Source organism: Schistocerca gregaria, chromosome X (genome assembly GCF_023897955.1).
Source record: "Schistocerca gregaria isolate iqSchGreg1 chromosome X, iqSchGreg1.2, whole genome shotgun sequence".
Classification (NCBI taxonomy): domain Eukaryota; kingdom Metazoa; phylum Arthropoda; class Insecta; order Orthoptera; family Acrididae; genus Schistocerca; species Schistocerca gregaria.
Window position 1 is genome coordinate 770,649,856 of NC_064931.1, and position 26,101 is coordinate 770,675,956.

Genomic DNA, 26,101 nt, shown 5'->3' on the forward strand with positions numbered 1-26,101 from the left:
AACAAAGTTCTTAATACTATTCAAAACTTTTGTACAATCTTCTTCTAAATAGTGTCCATTTCAGCTCATAATTTTGATGTGTACACATTCTGAAAGCACTGTTTTAACTTAATCAATTTTAGAAATATTAAGGCTTTCCAGGTTAGCTGTTAAGCTATTGACATTCCAGTTTTGTTTTTCTTTAAGTTTAATTTTCCACCCTGGATTTATCACCAACATCAGAAAGTATCTGTTTACCTTTCATTTTAGGATTTTGCACAAATCTACAAATATGTGGCTGAAATTAATGGAGCCAAACCAGTGGATGTACAGACCATTTTCCCCCCAACATTTGTCATTTATTGGACAATGAATGTTGCATCAAGCTGTCACATTGTTGTCTGTTTCTTCTATTAGTGTGTATTTCACTTATCAGTTTTTTTGTGAATAATACACTGATTACCAGCCTGGAGGTTGTGTTCAGAATTTGCACTGAGCTATTAGATTTCATGTTCCACTTAATAATTCTTCCTCACTGCTACCGAGAGTAGTTTGTGCCAATGTGGATTAATACATCTCTGCAGCTGTTTTCAGTTGTTTTACCATTTTCATTTATGTCCCATCTCATACTCAAAATATTTTTAAAATGCTCATTTATCCAATAAGACTGAATTCCAGGACATTTTACTGTTTGTTACAACAATGTTTTTAAAATATTGAATCAGGAATTCATTATTTGTCTCTCCCTTCCTTTATAGCACTTACTTATTTGTCCTTTGTATTATAGGTAACAGTTGTTAAATTTTCCATTTTCAGCATTTTGGTGTCATATCCCAGCAGTTTAATTATTTCTTCCTTTGAATTCACTGTACTTAAAAGTACAACCACTTAATATGTAAATAGTGCAGACATAAGCACAGAGATTGTCTTTCATGCTTTTAAAATTCACTTTTGCATGCCTTTTGTTTAGCTAACAATTCATACACACGATTCTTTTTGTGATCTACTTTAAATGTTCCTCCACATCAAATTGTTTTGGGGATGTTCTCTGAACCTTTATTTGAGAGTGGTAAAATTTAGCTGTAGTGAACAATAATTTATATCAATAGAGGGACTTCATTGTGGCACTTCAGTTCTATTCCCTTACTGTGTCATCAGAATTCACTGTACAACTGAATTAACAATATCAGTCCTAAACAGTATGCCATCTGGAAGTTAATGGAGCAAATTAAACATTATTACGTAACAAGTATTCTGTAGCTTATTTTAGTTACCAAACACACTTTTAATTTTATGTATTTCCAGTCTGTGTTTCGCAACAAGAAACGCTGGTTTCTTGATCCCCTCCCCCTCATGGACCCCTAATTCTTAGGTAACTGTAGGTTTGCAAGAACTATTTTGCAAATGTAGAGAAAAATGAGACTTCTCGAAAAGTTAGCTATTTTGAGTGACATTATACAGTTATTTGAACTGATTTTTTTCCCTGAAGGTACAACATTAAAAATCCATTTGTACCACTAAACTAAATGTTTTTTGTGGTTTGTGTAGTTGTTCCTGTAGTTTTGTTTTCTCATCTTGAATCAAATAATTAAAAGATATTTTTATGAAGTAAAATAACTATTCATGTATTTCAGAAATTATTGTGTTACATAACTTTTCTGTCTTAGCCATGCACTAATTTTTTTATTTCGCTTGGTTCTCATTTTAGTGTTGTTTAACTGTGATCCACATACAGTAACTGAAAATATTCTTTCCACTATTCCATGATCAGATAATATTTTTTCATACAGAAGTTGAAATTACATGTACGTTTACTACTTTGACAGAATTCTAGTGCTTTGCATCTCTTGTGAGTCAAAGTGAGATATTTACTGCACTGCTGCTAGTAATGTGGTCACCTAATACAACACAGTTCTAATAGCTTTAATGACACTTCATCTGTATGATACTTTACTATTTGACAATGCCAGATTTTTACCAGCTTTACAAAACAGTCCATTATGTTTTCTCTTATGTTGTCTTTTTTATATACTGCATCTGTTTGTTTCCTGCTGAATGAGAAATCGATGTTTACAAAAATCTATGCAGCTGGTGCGTCAGGCACTTTGTTCTATATAGTGTGCATTTAATATACCCAGGTAAAATGGTTTATTTCAGAACTGCAGGTACACACAATTTGTCATTTTCAGGTTCGCACCGAGTTGGAGAACCCTACTCGTTACCATGTAATGCAGAAGCAAAAGAACCAGGTTCGACAGTTCTTGTGTGAGTCGGGTCAGCAGCCATTACTAGCAGCCCAGCAGGTTTTGGGTAGTGCTCGTGGTCAGCTTTCTACAGTACACAGTGCTCCTGTCAATTCTGCACCAGTGATACCTGAACAGCAGCCAAAGCAGAATATGACCAGCGTCAGTTCGGAGAATATCTTGTCACCAAGTCTAAGCTCAGTTGCTACAAGTGCCTCTGAGGTAAGTTTTTGTACTTCTACTTGAATTTTAATCTGTTTATTTCTACAGCTGCTATTGGAAAAATGCCAAGATTAATAAGTGAGGAAAAATCTTGTAAAAGGTTTTCTATATTGATATGGAAACTGCATTCAATAATGAGATGTAAAAATATTTATTACAAAACCGCACTGTGGGATAGGGAACAGGTATATTATAGATGATAGTTCTGTCAAAACAGAAGAGTAGTTTGACATGAGATTATTATATCTAATAGGAAACACTAGTTGAACTTTAAGGCTAAATTTCCGGAACTAGATAGTGAAATAATTAAGGGAAAATGTGTTTGTGGATGACAGCAGTAAGACAGCTTAGAAATGCAGAAAACATTAAATATAATTTAATGGAAAAGAGGTTTAATGCAGAGGAAATGTCATGACAACTACAACTACAAGGACTGTTTCAAGCTGGAATGTTAGTTCCTAGGATGTGGATTTGTTTCAGACAGAGTACATCAATGTCATTTTCAAGTACATGGGTCCAAGTTAGCTGCGAATCATGGGAGTTATTAGGACATTGATCACAATAGTGCTTTAACTTATTTATGATTAGCTTTTTTGTAAGGTGATTTATCCGTATTCACTTCTGAGAGGTGCTAGACTAAATGAAATCATGATTTTGGTGTGATGATAATGGATGTGGCTTATCACTGACTTTCATAAAGATAGCTGTAATGGACACATGTTAAGTGTAGAGTTTTGTGTTTTTTTGTGAGTGATTATGGAAATGAAAGTTAGGGAAGGTATGAAAGAAAATTCTGTAGGAAATAGCTGCCCTTTGAGGAACTGACAAGTGTTAAGAGTCTAATGTGATTTAGTATCATTAACAATGCCTGATGACTGAACTTCGTAAGAAACCAAAGAGGTGTTTGAGATTGAAATTGGGACATAATCTGTTTGTCAAGAAATGTGTGCTGCTAGACCTTGTAAGAGATATAAAGTGTACGTGGGATACTGGAAGTGAATGAGAATACTTATTCTCTTAGTGATAGTAATAGCATGAACACCCTGTAGTGATAGAACTATCTATCTTTTAATGAGGGGATGATCTGAACTTTGTCAGGCATTTTGTGTAGACAATTGTACATACAATTTTATTACTAGGTCTACAACTTTGCTTCCACTGTTTTGCAATAGGGGGCAATAGTGGCAAGTGGAGTTCGGGTGGTTGGTCATAGGTGTAATACAATAAGCTTAGACATCTGTGAACATAATTCCATAAAAATATTAGTTGATTTGTGATTGCATCATAAGGTTATTCTTGATTAAGTACATCAACTTACATGCCCATTTCTCGCCATTTGTGGGAAGTTTTAATTTTCTGCTTTAACATGAAGAAATCTGCGGCTGTGGCTCTTAAAATGATGGGAAAGCCCAATGGTGAGGGAACTATTAGTGGAAGAACGTGCAGAGAATTTTTTTCAACACCTTATGAATAGTGATTTTTATGTTGAAGATCGGCATGACGGTGGGAGACAGACAAAAACAGTCGCAGGATATAATTATTGAAAGCAATTGATGCGTTTGAGTCCAGCACTGAAACACAAACAGCCACAATACAGTGATAGACATGTAAAGGTAATTTTACAGCAGGTCAGTGCTCGACCCCATGTCGCAAAACCCATCAAAATGTATATGGAAACATTGAAATGAGAAGTCCTATCCCTCCTGCCATATTCTCCGTATATTTCTCTCTCTGGATCCCCACAAAATACGCCCAGTTCCTCCGCCATGGGATTCATATGCTATCCAGAAGATGGGAGAATATAGTGGCCAGTGATGCACAATACTATGAATCATAATTATTTTTTGTAAGTTTTTCCTAATAAAGCCCCAAATTTCAAGAAAAAACAGCAGAAACAAAGTCGTAGACCTAGTACCTAAATAAGAATTCCGCGTAGAAAGCTTTCCTCTCCCAGAGGAAGATGAAAGAACTGTCTTCAAACATTAAGTTATATAAAAATAAAAGAAAATTAATTCAGTGCTCAATTGGTTATGATGCATGTTGTGGATGCTGACTTTGGATGCTCTCCATTTGATTTTTTTTTTTTTTTCACAATGTCAAGAATGGACATAATCACACGTGCCATAAACAGTAATATACCTCTAGTGGTGGACAGTTCTTCACTTCCAAGTGACTCAACAGCATGATTCATGATCTCAAACAGTATCACTGAGACACATTTCTTTATGATTGGACATGGTTTCATCTGTAACAATTCTAGATAGGCTGGAGAGAGAGAGAGAGAGAGAGAGAGAGAGAGAGAGAGAGAGAGAGAGAGAGAGAGAGAGAGGAGAGATATTGTGAAGACAGAAATGGGGGTGTCTGTAAGGAATGACAATCAGTAGTTGACAATTGGGGAACTGATTGGAAAGGTTGCATTTTCTGAGGGAAGTTAGTTACATACACACAAACAACCATATTTCAAAGTTAATCATTAGGTGCATGCTACTATAAATTTTATTTTCTGTGTGTATTCAGTGTAATTGTCTTCAGCACTCAGAGCTTTCCAAGTAGTATGCTTTTTTCTCTCTTTTTTGGGTGAGTTTAGTTAATGTTGATGATTGTTTAAAAGATAACCAGAACTCATTTTATTTTCTTGTCTTCATTCTTTGTATTTATGTTTTTATTTGTCACATAGTTTGATTTTCTCGTAGCTATCTCAGTGTTGACACTAGTCGGTCCTGATTGCTTGGATTACTACCTTTTTTATTTTGTGGTTGTATGTGGTGAAATGTGGATGGGACTTTTTTTCGTCTGGGCAAAGAGTGAATGAGTCACTGTTCAGTTAACACTAGAAGTTGTGTTGATCATGACAGGATTCAAATTGAAAGTTCTTGTCCTGGTGAGTCCATCTTCATCTGAGAGTTAGTGGAAGATGATGGTGGGGTAGCCAATTTCTGGGTGGTAGGCAGATGTGAGTACTGATCAAATGACATTCTCTTTTTGCCTTAACGAGAGATATAATGTGCTGTCTGTTGCTGAGAGTGCATCCATTGCTGAGAGTACATCTGAGCCAGCGTGGGATGCCTTCTCAGTTGCAACTGGAGCCAACATTCATACAAGGTCTAGACAAATGCAAAGGTTGGGTACACTGGCCATTGGCAGCTCCAACTTAAAGCAGGCACTTGAGTCCATCAGTGAAATAACTGGCAGTATGGGAAGGAAGACCAGTGTGTTGTAAGTATGCTTGCCAGTGGGTTTCATCAGATATGTTGCAAGAGCACTGCAAATGATTATTAAGTGCACTGGTGCAGCAAATTGTGACTGATGTCAATATGAACAATGTCTGTTGCCTGAGATCAGATGCCACCCTTTGTTCATTTAGATGTCTGATTGTAGTGTTTAATACAACAAACATTACGCTTGGGGTGGAAACACATTGCATTTTGCTTCGTAGTCCCCAAGACCAATCACTGTGCTTTGGTTGGAGTCAGCTATTGAGATTAAACCAGTGGCTCACATGGTTGTACAGTGATCTTCAACAAGGATTTCATGATCTCCCCTGTCAGATGGAAAGTTGTAGGTCACTCTTAATTGCTCAGGCATGTGCTTTACACAGGGAGTGGCTACTCAGGTAGTCGAGTAAATTGGCATGTATCTGTAGGTATATTATGTTAAAAAAAAAAACAAAAAAAACACACACCACGGAACCATCGATCACTTACAATCCATATATGGAGAGAAGATTTTGTCAGCCACATTAAGTACTTACGGGAGAATTTGTCCATTCAGGGAAGGAAGAAGAATGTCTATGGTAAAGTTACAAAATTAGTCTCATCTATTATTGGCAACAATGCCCATGTAGTACTAGTAGCAGAAAGATGCCAACAATGTGAAATCATAAATTCAGTTTGGAACGTAAATCAAAAGTATAGGCTTTATTGTAGAACCCCGCAGGTGCTGGCCACTCAGAGTGGTCTGCAATGACTGCAGTGACCAAGAAAACATGTGAATACACTTCTTATAATTTGGTGAAAGTTGCAAAAGGTGATCAGTGTTTCCTTGCATATCGACATGACGAAGTGAGCGTGGCACAGCCGAGCGAGTCCTTGTCCACGGCCACACAGATGTCACACACTCGCACTCACTTGCACACAGGCAGAACATTTGCAATGTGTGCATGAAGCATGCCCTTTCGTTATCATCAGAGTTGGGCAAGCTTTATTCAATTGATACATAACGTATAGAGATAGAAAAAACTATTTGTGAGCAACAAATAAGAATATTAGTTCAAAATATTATTCATTTACATGAATAAAAACATTTATTCATCATCTATGAATAAAAAGTGTTATGAAAATATGAGGGCATGCTGGAAAGCAATACTTCGAAATTTTTAATAAGAGAACTCTTAAAGCTTTTTAAATAAAACAAGTGTTACTAACATTCTACATCTTTATTCTTCATGTCTACATATTTGCAGCCCTCTGCCACTAGAGGGCTTCGAATTGTAGTGTGTAATGTGTAATGTAATTGTTTCAGTGTGTGAAGAACAGCGTGCTGTAATCAAGCTATGAATTCGAAGAGTTCATCCACACATGGAGCACCCTCTCCTACAACATGCCAAAGTCAAACTACACACAAGCACTGCGACATCTGCAGCAATCTGACTCCTTTGTGTTCACTGTTATCAGTCACCCTCCAAATGGACTTGGCCCCATCTAATTTTCATCTGTTTCCAAAACTTAAGACCATCTTTGAGGGCTTTAATTTGATAGTGATGAAGTGTTGCAAGCAGAGGTGAGGGTGTGGAACTGTCAACAAGTCAAACATTCAACAGTGACAGTATCCACAAAATGGCCTCTGGTTGGGAGAAATATGTTCATTGCCAGGGTGACTAATTGAGAAATAAATATATGGACATGAAGAATAAGGATGTAGAATGTTAATAATGTAAACAAGCTTTAAGAGTTTCCACATAAAAAAATCAGACAAATTACTTTTCAGCACAATCTCAGAGATGCATTTGAAGTCCATTGGGACTTATTACTTCAATTCTTTGATGCTTATGAAATAAATATACTTTCTGATGCTTTTAAATTAGTTTTCAGAACTACTATTTTTCTAAACATCTCATCGGGAAATTAATTTGATTTCTGAAGATTTGCCATTGTGACACACTAAAGAAAATACATTCTACACATGCGAAGAGGGTTTTTGTGTGTTACATACTGCAAAATTATCTCTGTTTCAAGATAATAGTATAAACTTTCTACTTCCATGAAAATTGAGAAATCATTAACTCTGCTATAGTTCTTGGCAAATAACTTAGTTGTGATTTCACATTACTTTCAACTCACAAATCTTATTAGAAATAAATGTTATTTTTACAACATTAGAAACTCATGACTGTGATTTCTTTGACATTTCTTTTGCGATCATGTGTCTGTAGCTTTTTGTGACCCACCCTTAGTCTTGGGCACCAATACAGGTAAACTGTTTATTTTTAAATCATAGGTAACACATTGCTGCAATAATTTCAATTTGTGTAGAAAGGTGAAAAAAGGCTTCCATTTGCGTGACACTTTCTTCGTAAAGTTGCCAGTGGTTGCAATATTACGATCTTGTATATACTCAAGCCCAGTGCCCCTCCCAAAATTTTTCAAAGCTACATAGACATATATCTAATCAAAATGCAGTTTCATCTTTTACAGGAAAGTGTACTCAGACTTAGTATTAAAACACTTTCAGATGATTTTGGACATTCAGCAACATTCTACAAACAGTTCAGGAGATTTAGTATTTAAAAGTCGGTTGCTGTTAGTAATCAGCATGGACTGAGTCCTTAATTCATTCACTCATCTTGTAGCACTACGAATACAAACAAATTGTGTTATTATATCAATGAGACTCAAATATCTGATAGTATTACCAATATTGGTAGAGTGGAGGAAAGTGTTTAAATTAAGGGTTTCTGTTGGCTTCATTCTCTACTTAGCTAAGTTACTTCCGCATGTTAGTGGGGGGAGTGGGTGTAAGTACTGGCAAGGGCAGAGACAGTTGACTGGGATGCTTTGGTAGTGTAACTACTGAAGGCCATCAGCTTATGAAGCATTTTTATATTGAATTTGTTACATTGTACAGCAATTAAAGCTGTTCTCAACCTGAAAGTTGGTTTGCACACTGCAGTTCCTTTGTAGGTGTAGTGGTGTGCCCTTACCTTCCTACCGTCTCTGAACTGACTTATACAGCCAGTTAATGGGGGGGACATACATTTCAGCATGTACTACAAAACATTGTGCAACTTGACTTGGCATTTTTCTCATTGTTAGAAGTGAGAGGAGTGATCAGTAACTGAAAATCATAGGACCAATGGGAGATCGAACCCTAAATCTTTAGCTTTGTAATCTGGAACTTAATGTGCTGTGCCACCGAGGGAAATTTCTGGACAGCCTTTAATGAGTTATTTATCAAATAGAAACTTCATGGAACCAAGGCAACAAACAATAATTACAGTGTTCTTTACAGAAAGTAAACGAATAAAATGTGTCATCGATTGTTATTGGCTATTTAATTTATGAATTATAAATAACAAATAATTATTTGTATTCACAAAGAGAAATAATCCCATTATCTGTGACTGATTTACTTACCCAAATGCAGATAGGAATTTATTCAAATAATGCTGATTTCTGCTTACTTACACACATTATGCTTCCTTTCTCTTCCTGGTCAGTGCAGTTAATATTATCAACTTTAACAAGTCCTATTAGTTCATTTGCTTGATTTACTCACGAGATCCTACAATGTATGTGGATTGAAGTTTTTTGTGTTAATTATAAACAAAGTTGTTTTGGTGCTCAATGTAAAAAAATTTTATTTGTTCTGTCCAAAATATGTCTCAATGTCACAGCAATTATAGCTGAGACTGAGTGCAAGTATTATTTAAACAGCTATTCATTTATGAAAATTTACAGTTCCACAGCTAAATCAGTGGCCAACAGTAACATTCAGTATTTGATTATCACTTTAATTTTTGTTATGCATCACCATACTCAGTCATTGTAGTAAGATTTGGTGAATCTCAGGTGTTAGTGCCACTACTTGGCACAGTTGTTAGTGATCTGATAAAGGAGGGTTCATTTATATTTCTTAGTGACAAAACAGACCTCAATTATTTCATGCATTTGACGTTAAGGGGGAAATCAGTGACCACACAGCTGTTGTTATATCAGTGACTAATATTAAAAGATACATTAAGAGAAGCAGAAAAATATTTCTACGTAACAAGTGCGAGACAAGATTTTAGGCTATGTTGGGCAGTCAACATCAAACATTGAAAAAATTTAAGTGTGTTATATCATATACCTTAGAAATATGTGCCAAATTTAAATTTGGCCAAAACCTTGCTAACAAATAAAAGCCAAATCAAGTCAAAATGAACAAAATGAGAGCAGTGCGAGAAGTGTACAAATTATTTAGAATTGAAAAATTTTAGGTGAAAGAACATTGTCTTGTAGCATGAGAATTTTGTTTACACACTAGCCTAATCTGATGCTACAGTAATTGTGCTCTACTTACCTTACTGGTTGTAAGAGTAGCAATATCAAACCTACAAGACACAGAATGGCAATGTTATATGCCAAGACATGTGGTTTGCCAGAAACATAAGCAGTACAAAGGGAACAATCTGCATGCTTGAGAGTTGTTATATTCAGAAGTCCATCAGTATGTAGGTATTTACAAAACACCCCACTTCACCCCTGACCCCCCACCTCCCATCCCCTACCCCATTCTGTGCAGCTTGGAGCTCCAAGCCATTGCAATACTTCTTCCTTCTCTGTGCTATAATTTTGCTCTCTAAATATATATTTTTCCGGAGTTATTATCTAGTACAGATTGCCTGCTGATAACCTAGCTCGTTTTTAGGGCATAAGTTTTGACTTCTCTCACTTTCTCCCCTTACTTTACACCACATATTTTGGTTAAATTGTGTACAATCACTGCATCTGGATTTGACCTCCACCTTTCCAAAATATTTTACAGATTGTGAGAGTCATGAAGGAAGGGTTGCCCAATATCCAGCATGGTAGCCAGTCCATGTGGGTGTTTGTTAGGTATCCATATGGTGGTAGCTTCCTGACCACTCGAGGATCGCAGTATTAATGCTTGAGTTATCACCTCCCCACACATGCTGAGGGATAGGTATCTGTTCATTTGTGGGCACAAGGACTCTGGGCACTGGCCATCATGCCAGGCTGCCTTTGCTTGGGCTGGGAGGAGACCTTGGACAGAGCCCTCGTTGGGAGTAGAAGGCATCATGGCAGACATATGGTGTTATGAAGTGAACAAAATTACCATCAGTGACCACAAGGCCCTGGCAGCTATTCAGGTAGACTGTGAATCAGTGCTGCTCTTTATCATCATAGGAACTTCCCTCATTGGTTACGCTGTGGGAGGAACACAAAAGAAAGCACTTTGTAGGTGTTCTCCTCAGTTCCTAGTTCACACCCAAACAGATGGAGGGTCTTTTCTTTCTACTGACCAATGATGATTGTAGAGAATACTGAAAATGTTTTTGGCAAACTGTCTTCACTTAGCAAGTTACAAAAAGGTTCCATCTAAAATTAAGACAGCAAACCTCACCCTGTCACAGGTATTACTCTCATGTAAACAACTTTGAGATGTACCAGTTACCATTAACCCCCATAAGGACCTCAACATTCTACAGGGATTAGTTTTTCACCAAGAGCTAATGCAGCAGACAAATTACTTCATAGACTGTGTACTTTGAGGCCTGGCAGACAAGGTAGGCACCAACAAATTCGTCTTCACTTTTGAGGGGAATTTGCTTCCAGAACAGGTCAAAATGATGTGTTACCACAGTGATTAAAAGCCATATTTTCCATCCCAATGCAGTGTTTTAAATGCCTGTGCATCGAGCTTATGTCTTCCTTGTGTACGTGTGACCCATTTTGTGGAAGTTGTTACTGGCCACTTCACAAAAATTAAGCATGTGCGCATCAAGCATTAACCAATGGCTGAAGGTGCCGTGGACTGTGGGTCCCAGGGCTGGCTTCTCTTCTTTCATTCCTACACCCATAGTGGATAAACCCTCACAAGAATCTCGACTGCCAAAAGTTCTGAATGAAAAGGAGGAGAAATCTCAGGAGAAGAGTACTCTGGTGACCCCTGAGGTTCCAGAACCTGCAAAAAATGCGCTCTGGTTTAGCAGACACACAGATGATAGAAGTAAGGAGATTTTAGACATAAAATGTAAATTGAAGGGGATCACAGCTGTGGATTCTGCATGGTGTCTGTTTCAAAAGAACAGACACCACACATTTATATAGTTTTAGACATCATTCAAGAACTTTGCCCGCTAGTGGTAAATTGTCAGGGACAACTCCTCACATGTCACAACAGAGCTACAACAAGTAACAAAAACATTACTTTAACAAACTCACAATTAATGATAGAAATAATATTGAGGAAAACTATAAGGGTCAGTCAAGTGAAAACAAGACAGATGGAGAAAAGTGAGTAAACTGTTTATGTAATGGCCATTACTGTTAATATGCTTATCGCACTGTGAGACAAGATGATCAATGCTTTCATGTGAAAAATGTTTGCTGTTACCTACAGAATGATGATTGTACCCAGATGTACATCTCTTCATCCAAAAGCAAATCAACAGCCATGACTATCTTTCTTCAGGGCTCCAAAAACATGGAAATCGCATGGGGGAGAGATCGGGACTGTGTGAAGGATATGTAAAGGTTTCCCAGTAAAACTTCTTCAGTGTAGTTTAAACAAATGTGGCAAGATGTGGGCCATACAATCCCAGTCTATGTCCCTCCCTATGTGGTTTCCACATTTTTGGAGCCCTGAAGAAAGATATTCATTGCTGTTTGGAAGACATTCATGGCGACTGATTTGCGTAAGACAACAAGGTGCAATGTCTGGGTACAATCAGGGTTCTGGAAGCATCTGCAAACATTTTTCCTTGGGGGCAATGACAATCTTGTCTCACATTAGGATAAATGTATTGACAGTTACGGTTATAACTTTTGAGATAATAAACAGTTTACTTACTTCTTCTGCCTTGTTTTCATTTTTCAGTCTCGTTTTCATTTGACTGCTCCTAGTATTTCTGGCAGAAAGATTTAAATTTTAAAAAAGCAAATTGGAACAAGCCAATGGGATATCAAGCAGTGTAGCTCTAAGGGCTTAAACATTACAAGAAATAATACAAAGTGCGAAACTTGAATGTATCCTGAAAACTGTCATCACATTATTAAAGAAGCTGCCACGCTCCCCTGAGCTGACAGACATTAGAGAACATACAGGACAAGCTAGAAGGGACTGGCGGGCTAACCGATGCAGTACAGATATCTGTTGACATGGTGCCTCACCGCAGACTGTTAACAAGACTTCTTAGAAGCCAGAAAATTTACCTCGGTGACGAGTGTTGCCAGAGACAAGGATATTATCAGGAGTCCCCCAGGGAAGTGGGATAGGATCACACTTATTTTCTATATAGGTAACAGACAGGGTGAGTAGCAGTCTACAGCTCTTTGTTGATGATGCTGTGGTGTACGTGAAGGTGTCGTCATTGAGTGACTGTAGGTGGATACAAGATGACGTGGGCAAAATTTCTAGTTGGTGTGATGAATCATAGCTTTAAATGTAGAAAAAATGTGTTAATGCAGATGAATAGGTAATACAGTTCCGCAATTTATGAATTCAGCATTAATAGTGCACTGCTGGATGTAGTCACACTGATTAAATATTTGTGCACAATGTTGCAAATTGACATGAAATGGGACAAGCATATAAGGGTGGTCATAGGGAACGCAAATGATCGACTTCTGTTTATTGTGAGAATTTTAGGAAAGTGTGGCTTACCTGTAAAGGAGACTGTGTATAGAACACTAGTGTGCTCCATTCTTGAGTACTGATTGACTGTTTAGGGTGCCCACAAGATTGGGTTAAAGGGAGTCCTCAAAGCAATTACAGGTGTGCTGCTCGATTTGTTATCTGTAGGTTTGAATCAGTAGGTTGGAATGTCAGATCTGTTAATCGGTAGGTTAGAAAATTTAAAAAGGGAAAAGGATATGTTAAAGCTAGATGTAGTGGGAATTAGTGAAGTTTGGTGGCAGGGGGAACAAGACTTCTGGTCAGGTGAATACAGGGTTATAAATACAAAATCAGATAGATATAATGCAGGAAAGGTTTAATGTTGTTGTTGTTGTGGTGGTCTTCAGTTCTGAGACTGGTTTGATGCAGCTCTCCATGCTACTCTATCCTGTGCAAGCTTCTTCATCTCCCAGTACTTACTGCAACCTACATCCTTCTGAATCTGCTTAGTGTATTCATCTCTTGGTCTCTCTCTATGATTTTTACCCTCCACACTGCCCTCCAATGCTAAATTTGTGATCCCTTGATGCCTCAAAACATGTCCTACCAACCGGTCCCTTCTTTTTGTCAAGTTGTGCCACAAACTCCCCTTCTCCCCAATTCTATTCAATACCTCCTCATTAGTTATGTGATCTTCCCATCTAATCTTCAGCATTCTTCTGTAGCACCACATTTCGAAAGCTTCTATTCTCTTCTTGTCCAAACTATTTATCATCCATGTTTCACTTCCACACATGGCTACACTCCATACAAATACTTTCAGAAACGACTTCCTGACACTTAAATCTACACCCGATGTTAACAAATTTCTCTTCTTCAAAAAAGCTTTCCTTTCCATTGCCAGTCTACATTTTATATCCTCTCTACTTCGACCATCATCAGTTATTTTACTCCCTAAATAGCAAAACTCCTTTACTACTTTAAGTGTCTCATTTCCTAATCTAATTCCCTCAGCATCACCCGACTTAATTCGACTACATTCCATTATCCTCATTTTGCTTTTGTTGATGTTCATCTTATATCATCCTCTCAAGACACTGTCCATTCCATTCAACTGCTCTTCCAAGAATTACAATATCATCGGCGAACCTCAAAGTTTTTATTTCTTCTCCATGAATTTTAATACATACACCGAATTATTCTTTTGTTTCCTTTACTGCTTGCTCAATATACAGATTGAATAACATGGGAGAGGCTACAACCCTGTCTCACTCCCTTCCCAACCACTGCTTCCCTTTCATGCCCCTCGACTCTTATAACTGCCATCTGGTTTCTTTACAAATTGTAAATAGCCTTTCGCTCACTGTATTTTAGCCCTGCCACCTTCAGAATTTGAAAGAGTATTCCAGTCAACATTGTCAAAAAGCTTTCTCCAAGTCTACAAATGCTAGAAACATAGGTTTGCCTTCCCTAAATCTTTCTTCTAAGGTAAGTCTTAAGGTTGGTATTGCCTCACGTGTTCCAACATTTCTACGGAATCCAAACTGATCTTCCCCGAGGTCAGCTTCTACTAGTTTTTCCATTCGTCTGTAAAGAATTCGTGTTAGTATTTTGCAGCTGTGGCTTATTAAACTGATTGTTCAGTAATTTTCACATATGTCAACACCTGCTTTCTTTGGGATTGGAATTATTATATTCTTCTTGAAGTCTGTGGGTATTTCGCCTGTTTCATACATCTTGTTCACCAGATGGTAGAGTTTTGTCAGGACTGGCTCTCCCAAGGCCATCAGTAGTTCCAATGGAATGTTGTCTACTCCTGGAGCCTTGTTTCGACTCAGGTCTTTCAGTGCTCTGTCAAACTCTTCACGCAGTATCATATCTCCCATTTCGTCTTCATCTACATCCTCTTCCAATTCCATAATATTGTCCTCAAGTACATCGCTCTTGTATAGACCCTCTATATACTCCTTCCACCTTTCCCCCTTCCCTTATTTGCTTAGAACTGGGTTTCCATCTGAGCTCTTGATATTCATACAAGTGGCTCTCTTTTCTCCAAAGGTTTCTTTAATTTTCCTGTAGGCAGTATCTATCTTACCCCTAGTGAGATCAGCCTCTACATCCTTACATTTGTTCTCTGGCCATCCCTGCTTAGCCATTTTGCACTTCCTGTCGATCTCATTTTTGAGATGTTTGTATTCCTTTTTGCTTGCTTCATTTACTGCATTTTTATATTTTCTCCTTTCATCAATTAAATTCAATATTTCTTCTGTTACCCAAGGATTTCTATTAGCCCTCATCTATACCTACTTGATCTTCTGCTGCCTTCACTACTTCATCCCTCAGAGCTACCCATTCTTCTTCTACTGTATTTCTTTCCTCCATTCCTGTCAGTTGTTCCCTTATGCTCTCCCTGAAACTCTGTACAACCTCTGGTTCTTACAGTTTATCCAGGTCCCATCTCCTTAAACTAGCACCTTTTTGTAGTTTCTTCAGTTTTAATCTACAGTTCATAACCAATAGATTGTGGTGAGAGTCCACATCTGCCCCTGGAAATGTCCTACAATTTAAAACCTGGTTCCTAAATCTCTGTCTTACCATTATATAATCTATCTGATACCTTTTAGTATCTCCCAGATTGTTCCATGTATACAACCTTCTTTCATGATTCTTGAACCAAGTGTTAGCTATGATTAAGTTATGCTCTGTGCAAAACTCTATCAGGCAGCTTCCTCTTTCATTTCTTCCCCCCAATCCACATTCACCTACTATGTTTCCTTCTCTCCATTTTCATACTGACGAATTACAGTCACCCATGACTATTAAATTTTCGTCTCCCTTCACTATCTGAATAATTTCTTTTATCTCATCATATATTTCTTCGATTTCTTCATCATCTGCAGAGCTAGTTGGCATATAAACTTGTACTAGGCTACTGTAGTAGGCGTGGGCTTCATGTCTATCTTGACCACAATAATGCGTTCACTATGCTGTTTGTAGTAGCTTACCCGCACTCCTATTTTTTTAATTCATTATTAAACCTACTCCTGCATTACCCCTATTTGATTTTGTATTTATAACCCTGTATTCACCTGACCATAAGTCTTGTTCCTGCTGCCACCAAACTTCACTAATTCCCACTATATCTAACTTTAACCTATCCATTTCCCTTTTTAAATTTTCTAATCTACCTGCCCGGTTAAGGGATCTGACATTCCACGCTCCGATCCATAGAATGCCAGTTTTGTTTTTCCTGATAACGACGTCCTCTTGAATAGTCCCCATCTGGAGATCTGAATGGGGGACTATTTTACCTCCGGAATATTTTACCCAAGAGGACGCCATCATGATTTAATCATACAGTAAAGCTGCATGCCCTCGGGAAAAATTACGGCCGTAGTTTCCCTTTGCTTTCAGCCGTTCGCAGTACCAGCACAGCAAGGCCGTTTTGGTTATTGTTACATGGCCAAATCAGTCAATCGTCCAGACTGTTGCCCTTGCAACTACTGAAAAGGCAGCTGCCCCTCTTCAGGAACCACACGTTTGTCTGGCCTCTCAACACATACCCCTCAATTGTGGTTGCACATACGGTACGGCCATCTGTATCGCTGAGGCACGCAGGCCTCCCCACCAACAGCAAGGTCCATGGTTCATGCGGGGGGGGGGGGGGGGGGGGGAGAGGTTTAATAAGGAATTAAAAAATATGAGTGTAGGTAAGCTACTACAAACAGCATAGTGAATGCATTATTGTAGCAAAGAGAGAGACAAAGCCCATGTCTACAACAGTAATACAGGTTTATATGCCAACTAGTTCTGCAGATGACAGAGAGATTGAAGAAATGTATGATGAGATAAAATAAATTATTCGGATAGTGAAGGGAGATGAAAATTTAATAGTCATGGGAGACTGGAATTCAATAGTAGGAAAAGGATGAGAAGGTAAAGTAGGTGAATATGGAATGGGGGTAAGGAATGAAAGAGGAAGCCAACTGATAGAATTTTGCACAGAGTGTAAGTTAACCATAGCCAAGTTAACACTTGGTTTAAGAATCATGAAAGGAGGTTGTACACATGGAAGAGGCCTGGAGACACTCAAAGGTTTCAGATAGAATATATAGTGGTAAGACAGAGATTTAGGAACCAGATTTTAAATTGTAAGACATTTCCAGGGAAGGATGTGAGCTCATCTCTTGGTTATGGACTGTAGATTAAAACTGAAGAAACTGCAAAAAGGTAGGAATTTAAGGAGATGAGACCTGGGTGAACTGAAAGAACCAGAGGTTGTAGAGAGTTTCAAAGAAAGATTTAGGGAATGGTCCAACATTTGAATGTTACTCAGAGATTTCAGACACTCACAGCCTTCAACGTGATTTACCTAGAGAGTGTTTTTCCTTCGTATCCCAATCCTTAAGCCAAACAATCTCAACATCCTCCAACAGCTACTGGCTAATTAGCCTCACCAACGTGTTTTGCAAACTGCTTCAAACGATGGTAGCCCAACGAATATACTGGGTTGTCAAATCACCAGGCTTTTTGCCCACCTGTCTGTGTGGTTTGTGGGAGGGACAATCCACAACTGACTATCTGGTTAGGTTGAAACAGCAACATGAGAGCCTTTTTCTAAATACCAGTACCACTTTACAGTCTTTTTTAACCTACATGAGGCATAAAATGCCATTTACCACCATTTATTATACTTACTCTACATGACTGGGCCTTTTAAGGTGCTCTACCAATGTTTATTCATCAGTTTTTAGTCCATCATTTGTTTCAGATTAGAGTTGGTACATCATTCAGTTCACCATGTATCCAAGAGAATGGTGTACCACATGGTCCTGTGCTGAGTGTAACACTACTCGTCTTCTTTGCCATCAATGGGCTAGTGATGTTCTTCGGACAACTTGTCTCATGCCACCATGTATGTCAGTGACTTTTGCATTTGGTGTAGCTCCCAATATGTAGTTCAAGCTGAACACCAGTTCGAAGGTGCCTGAAGGGCTTCTGCTGGTGTCTTTTTCCTATGGATTCCAATCCTCTCCCATGAAAATGCATGTCATGCATATCTGTCATCGTATGTCAGTCCATCCTGACCCAGAACACTTAATGTTCTCTGCTTCTTTGCCCACTTCTCACGGGGTGCAGATTGTCCTACTCTCCTCCATATTTATCAGGCCCAGGTCTCATCCCAGTGGATTATGGTTGCCAGATTTATGGCTCAGTGGCACCTTCAGCTTTGACATTGTGATTTCCTAAGTATGACTACCACTAATGTGGATGATTGGACTGTGCAAATGAACAAGTAATATACTTGATAAATAAGACTTAAGTATTGCAGCCAAGAGACCTCACATATCTTGTTTCGATTGTGATTCTCAACTAAGTTCAGACAGATGTGTGGCATAATCACTTATCCACTATCGGAAAATCTGACATTCACTGAATAATGGAAAGTAACAGAACTTCCACAGTTGAAAAAGTTACTTCAGACTAACTATAACAACAATAGCATAGTGTTGGACTGTGCTGCAGATCTTTGTTAAGCTTTCCACTCGCACATGCCACTGTAGATGTCTGTTGGATCTTACAATTAGAGTCAACAGCAGTGGCCCAGGGCAATGTTTATGGGTGAATCACAGTTCAGTGTAATGAGCAATTGTGAAAACCAGGCACTGCAGAAAAAAATGGCAAATACATTAAAACGCCAAAAAATTGTGATGATTATGTGGGTGATTTATTAATAGTGTATATGAGTATCATGATCAATGTAGGAATACTACTGCATTTTGTTGATGAAAGAGAAATAATATTGTTGAGAGAGAGTTAAAGTATGTTTTACTTGTAGTGCAACAGGTCCAGATTTCAGTTTTATGAAGTAATATGCCAATTACCAGCATTCCTCCATGATGTTGAAATGATAGGTAATCATGATGATGTCTGAAAGTAGTGACCTGTGTACTTCCTAGTCCTGAATTCATGTGTGTATGGGGCACTATTAGCAGACATGTTTATGCTTATGGTAATAGCGCCTCAGATCCTTTGAGACCCACAAATAAAGTTGAATATGGTAAGAAACAGCTGACCTACTGTGTTTTTGAACAGCCACATTGAGTATATGCCAAACAGATTCAGACAATTTATTTCTCTCCACATGTATGACGTAATGATAATTCTAGTGATTGTACTGCATTGTTTAAGAGTAACTGTCAGCAGTTTCGAGTCTGCCTGTGGTAGGTAGCAGCCTCATTACTGCTGCATAAATCAAATATTGTCTAGAAGTTGAGACAGCTATTCGATTTCCTAGTACCACCTTGATCTTAGCTGCAGCATAATTCATGACTGTTCTGTAGAATTTAAAGTTACGGCACTTGTTATTATTTTTAACTGCAAAAAAAGCCTAGATGTCGTGTCTCTTCTCATTTTTTCATTCATTTTGCAGTATCAGTGAAGGCCATGTTGTGTTACAGTGGCATCTCATTTTTTAATCATATAATCAGTCACATAAGTTTTTGAATACTATCAAAAGAGAGATAAACATGTACTTGTGGTGCCATAAGGCTTTTAGTTACCTGTAAATCATCATATCAGCTCAGTCTGATTCTCAATTGTGATGAATTGCTTGATATGTCAGAGATATGACAGATTGAGAGGTATAGCCTCTACATTTCTGGGCAAGCAAATCACACTGACACTTGGTATGACAACTGACAGAACCCACAATACAACATCTGTAAGGAATCCTAATAGTAGGTTCACAGATTTGTGTTTCTTAACTAGTTCTTTTCAACTAAGAGGCTCGCTCCATAATATTTTACAAATCTTGTAAGCAACATCTCTAATTTAACTGCATGGAGAAATAGGCATCTGGAAGATTCTTCTGTCATATGATTTTTGATGTTTGTGTGGAATGAAGCCCATGCGTCAGTTCTTAGATTCCCAGTGAATATAGTGTGATGAATGACAGCTTTCTTCTTGATGTGGGAAAATGTGAGTGGGAGGAGAAATATTCCTGTGTAATCAGACATGTGGTTTAAATGACATATTTGGAACAAGCATGTGAGGTCAGTCATAAGGAAGGTGAACGGCTGATGTGGGTTTATTGGGAGAATATTGGGAAGTGTAGTGCACCTATAAAGAAGGCAGTATTTATGACACTTCTGTGGACTTGTTCTTGAGTGCTGCTCAAGTATTTGGGATCTTCACTATTTAAGATTATGTTACATCAGTACTTGTTCCATAGACCATGAATACGGCATTTCTTAATGATGTGGAATGTGTCAGTTTGACGTAAGTTTTCTTTCCATACTTTTTCTTATTCTTTTTCGTTTTATAGTTACTACTTCATACCTAAAAATTCATATGCTGAGTAGAATGAGTTGTCATTCATAAATACTTTTAATTTGTTTTAAATGCTGGTTGCTATCTGTTGGACTTTTAATGCTATTTGGAAAATCGCCAAATATTTGTGTGTCAGCATAATTCATCCCTTTCTGTGCCAAATTCAGACTTAATCCAGGAATAGTGAAGATCACCCTTTCTTCGGTGATGTAGCTATGCACTTTACCATTAGTTTTGAATTTGGGTGGGTTATTAATACCAAATTTCATAAGTGAACACGTGTATTGTGAAGGTACTGTGAGTATTCTGAGTTCCTTAAATAAGTGTCTGCAAGGTGGTGTTGGATGGGTTCCAGCTATTATTCTGATTACATGCTTTTGTGCAATGAATACTTTTCTTGTAATGAATCGCCGCAAAATATGATGCCATATGAAGAATGAAAATAGGCATAGTAGGCGAGAGAGAGAGAGAGAGAGAGAGAGAGAGAGAGAGAGAGAGAGAGAGAGAGAGGGGGGGGGGGGGGGGGGGAGAGGAGACATTCCTTTCACAAAATGCTGTTGAGATAATTTTGTGTGATCGAGCATTTGTGGCAGGCTAGAAAACGATTCAGCTGCCCCCAGCTCACTGAGTTTGTATGTAGATGTATTTGTACTTCTTTACCGGTATAAGTCCCCTAAATCGCGATTTATTACATGGTATGCAAACGCTATGTAGAAGACACTCCGAGCATACTGGATATTATATGGCATCCAAGTGACTCGCATTAGTCTCTGTTCTGTTCAGCCATGGAGAAAGAATCATCGTTTTATTTTTATCAGTGACAAATTTCGTGTAAATCTGTAAATGCTCGATCCAATATCTCTCTTATTTTAATGAACGTATTCACAGAGTTGAACTCTGTAATTCAAACCAGTAGGACCCAGAAGCTCCGACACGATAGTTTGCTGATGCGGCGGGGGGGGGGGGGGGGGGGGGGGACCTGAGGGTACCATAGTATTTTTAATGTTTTGGAAGACGAATGGCGCCCTGTAAGGAGTCATGAAAAGTTCCAGCTCCGACCCTGTTAAGTTTTCTTCGAAACAAAACACCACCAGATCGCGTGTTTTTTACTTTTCCTGAGAACTGTCGCCCCCCCCCCCCCCCCTTCCTCCTCTTCCCCTCTTGCCCACGGGCATGGGCGCCCTTCTGTGGACCCACTTTGATCATCAGCTTTTGTGGACACACGGGGGTAGTGTTTGTTTTATGAACATGGGAAATTTGTTATGTAGTTTTAGATGTGATATCCATAATTTTGTATAGCCGCCAGAGGTAGCTGTCTTTCGTAGGTGGTCAGTGTTTGGGTGGTAAAACAGGTAAGTGTCCTGTGCGTCGTTGGGAAATTCACGGTGCGTTGCGTCGCCATTAGTATTCTCTGCAGCCGCCTGTCCTTCGCGGTCAGGCTACGCACGACCTCAATCTGTGAGCGAACTCGTAGAAAGGAAAGCATGTTCTCACGCCACTTAAGTTGCTCGCTATAAATCTTCATAGCTTAGCTTGCTATAGAGCTATGAAAGACGAGCATAACATTGCAAAATTTTTGTGACGGACCTTTGCTTTTCTGTACAACGCGACATCAGTGTCTGCTCGCAACAGTCAGACCTGATTTGGAAGCATTGCTTTGTATAGTAATATGTTCGCACGTTTCCTGGTATGCTTCAGCTGTAGGTGACATTTCATGAACATCACAGCAGGTAATTACCCCCCCCCCCCCCTCCCCCTACACCCCCCGCCCCCCCCCCCCCCCCACACACACACACACTTTTCTTTCCAACTGTGTTGCGTTATCGGCATAGCTTATGACATGTTGCGAGAACCAAGATTTTTGTTTTTTTCCGTACGAGGTCCTTCTGTACACCAACTAAGTAACTGCGAAGCATCGTAGCATAGGTTATTCCTTTTCTCCTAAAGGTTAGTGCAAGTGTAATGCTGTATTCTTGTTACCTGTGGCCAGCATTTATTCAGTTTTTGAAATTTCAATCAGTTTCGTTACCGCGCCAGAACCGTTCTAACATAAAAAACGTTAAAATACAGCAAAGTTGGGGAAGGGGGGGGGGGGGGAGATCCAGAGTGGGCCAAGTTACGTAAAATATCGGATGATGCAATAATACACGCGCAGCTATCATTTTGTGGCAAAATCTGTGAAACTGCTCAGCAAGGTGTCATCTATGCTGTGGCTGAAACGACAACTCCAAGAGAACTTAGTTTTCGTTCTAAAAACCTTGTCAATTACTGTAGTTTAGAATTTCGTAAAAGTGTCTCTAATATGTCAGTATTTTTCATGTGAATGAGGTTCAGGGACGTAGAGGATTAACCTCTCATATTAGGCAACACTGTGAAGGGAAATTCACCTCCTTTTATTGAAAACTTGGCGCTGGTACAAGTGCATCAAAAATACGTGAAGACTACATAAAAAGAGTGTCAAAAGCCGAAAATGTTTGGTCTCAGAGAGAGAGAGAGAGAGAGAGAGAGAGAGAGAGAGAGAGAGAGAGAGAGAGAGAGAGAGACTAATTGTTGCTCAACACTTACACTACTGGTCATTAAAATTGCTACACCACGAAGATGACGTGCTACAGGCGCGAAATTCAACCGACAGGAAGAAGATGCTGTGATATACAAATGATTAGCTTTTCAGAGCATTCACACAAGGTAGGCACCGGTGGCGACACCTACAACGTGCTGACATGAGGAAAGTTTCCAACCGATTTCTCATACAAAAACATTGCCTGGTGAAACGTTGTTGTGATGCCTCGTGTAAGGAGGAGAAATGCGGACCATCACGTTTCGGACGTTGATAATGGTCGGATTGTAACCTATCGCGATTGCGGTTTATCGTATGGCGACATTGCTGCTCGCGTTGGTCGAGATTCTATGACTGTTATCAGATAATGGAATCTATGGGTTCAGGAGGGTAATACGGAACGCCGTGCTGGATCCCAACGGCCTCGTGTCACTAGCTGTCGAGATGAAAGGCATTTTATCCGCATGGCTGTAACGGATCGTGCAGTCACGTCTCGATCCCTGAGTCAACAGATGGGGACGTTTGCAAGACAACAACCATCTGCACGAACAGTTCGACGACGTTTGCAGCAGCATGGACTATCAGCTCAGAGACCATGGCTGCGGTTACCCTTGACGCTACATCACAGACAGGAGCGCCTGCGATGGTGTACTCAACGACGAACCTGGGTGCACGAATGGCAAAACGTAATTTTTTCGGACAAATCCAGGTTCTGTTTACAGCATCATGATGGTCGCATCCGTATTTGGCGACATCGTGGTGAACGCACATTGGAAGTGTGTATTCGTCATCGCCATACCGACGTATCACCCGGCGTGATGGTATGGGGTGCCATTGGTTACACGTCTCGGTCACCTCTTTTTCGCATTGACCGCACTTTGAACAGTGGACGTTACATTTGAGATGTGTTACGACCTGTGGCTCTACCCTTCATTCGATCCATGCGAAACCCTACATTTCAGCATGATAATGCACGACCGCATGTTGCAGGTCCTGTACGGGCCTTTGTGGATACAGAAAATGTTAGACTGTTGCCCTGGCCAGCGCATTCTCCAGATCACTCACCATTTAGAAACGTCTGGTCAATCGTGACAGAGCAACTGGCTCATTACAATACGCCAGCCACTACTCTTGATGAACTGTGGTATCGTGTTGAAGCTGCGTGGGCAGCTGTACCTGTACACGCCATCCAAGCTGTGTCTGAATGAATGCCCAGGTGTATCAAGGCCGTTATTACGGCCAGAAGTGGTTGTTCTGGGTAGATTTCTCAGGATCTATGCACCCAAATTGTGTGAAGATGTAATCACATGTCAGTTCTAGTATAGTGTATTTGTCCAATGAATACCCGTTTATCATCTGCATTTCTTCTTGGTGTATCAATTTTAATGGCCAGCAGTGTATTAAAAATGTTCGAGGCTATTACGCTGCGGTCGGATAAATTTCTCGCTGAAATCCAACGTTTCGTCCCCGTCTGCGGGCGACATCTTGATGGGGCCTTTAGCTTTTCTGTAGATCCGAGGCACAGACCGGCTCTGGACAGAATCGGATCTTCAGAAGAGCGGCAAACCCTTTTGAAGATGTCCTCCTTAGACAGGAACGAAACATTGGGTTTCAACCAGAGATTCATCCTACCGTGCCATAATAGCCCGGAATATTTGAATAAGTGTGACATTTGCGGCCGTGAAAGCTTACCTTTTACAATTGTTACTCAACACACGACTATGTTCAAGATTTACAACTCTGTGTCAATTAGCTGGTAATCCAGTACACTAGCTCCGACGCTTGTGTCGTGAGTATTCATTAAGGGGAGTTTGTTTGGGATAGCTGGGTTTCTGTAGCATGTTAAAGCATGGCTCTTGGCTGTCTTGGGTGTTCTGTAACTTGATTTTACTTCCGCAAGAGCGCTAGGAGCTACACCAGGCTTGTTGGGCCCTGAATGCCAACTTTTAAAGCGTTGCAGCGGTAGTACTTTTGAATGCCATGTTATCGCTAACCCCAGTTTGTGTTAGCTTGCTGTACTGCAAGAAGTAGATGATTTAAGAGTTCTGTAATAAGAGCCGTGACAATTTGTTGAGCAGAAATATTTCATCGGCAATGACTTCCGCATAGATGGATATTGAACTTCATGATTCCAGCGAAATCTTGTTTGGGTGTGGTACATAGCAACAAAAATTTTACACCATTGTTTACGTAAGTAGTTTGTGGATTTTCCACTATCTGGTAATCATTCCCTCCTCCATCTCCCTTCCCCACCCCTCTCCCCCTCACCTCCCACCCATTCCCTCTTCTTCTTTAATTGAAACACGCCTCCGACAGAATGTTCTGGGTTATCAAATCATAAACCTTTTGTTATGTCAGGCGACGACTGTAAGCTGAAGTGTTTCATCTCGGCAACAAATATCAGAAATCACTCGCGAAATAACGGTACTCCAGTAGCTTCAATTGAGATACGTACTATAGTGGTTGGAGAGAGTGGATTAACCCCATGAAAGTAAATTAAAAAATTAATAATAATACAGATGAAAAGTAACGCAGCAACATTTTATTCCCAGTGGCATGTAACGAGAAGTTTGCAGTTCGTGTGCACTTATTTGTTATTCATCAATAAATAATAAACAGAACAGCTCGACTACATTTTACAGCTTAATATTCGCTAGTAGCCTGTTCTTTCAGTTGTTTTATGTTTGACAGGCAGCATTGTCACCCTATTCAGCATGTATACAGGGTGATCCACTGATCGTGACCGGGTTAAATATCTCACGAAGTAAGCTTCAAACGAAAAAACTACAAAGAATGAAACTTGTCTAGTTTGAAGAGGGAAACCAGATGGCGCTATGGATGGCCCACTAGATGGCGCTGCCATAGGTCAAACGGATATCAACTGCTTTTTTTAAAATAGGAACTCCCATTTTTATTACATATTCGTGTA

At 39.3% G+C, this 26,101-nt stretch overlaps 1 protein-coding gene across 2 annotated transcripts in view; it reads left to right on the top strand.

Moving 5' to 3' along the window:
• The window catches only part of LOC126297672 (microphthalmia-associated transcription factor), a 349,969-nt gene that overhangs the window by 146,525 nt on the left and 177,343 nt on the right, over positions 1–26,101 (top strand). For both annotated transcript variants that reach the window (XM_049988778.1, XM_049988777.1), the window contains exon 3: positions 2,169–2,444. In XM_049988778.1, the coding sequence (XP_049844735.1) occupies positions 2,169–2,444 (276 nt within the window). The remainder of the gene's footprint in view (positions 1–2,168; positions 2,445–26,101) is intronic.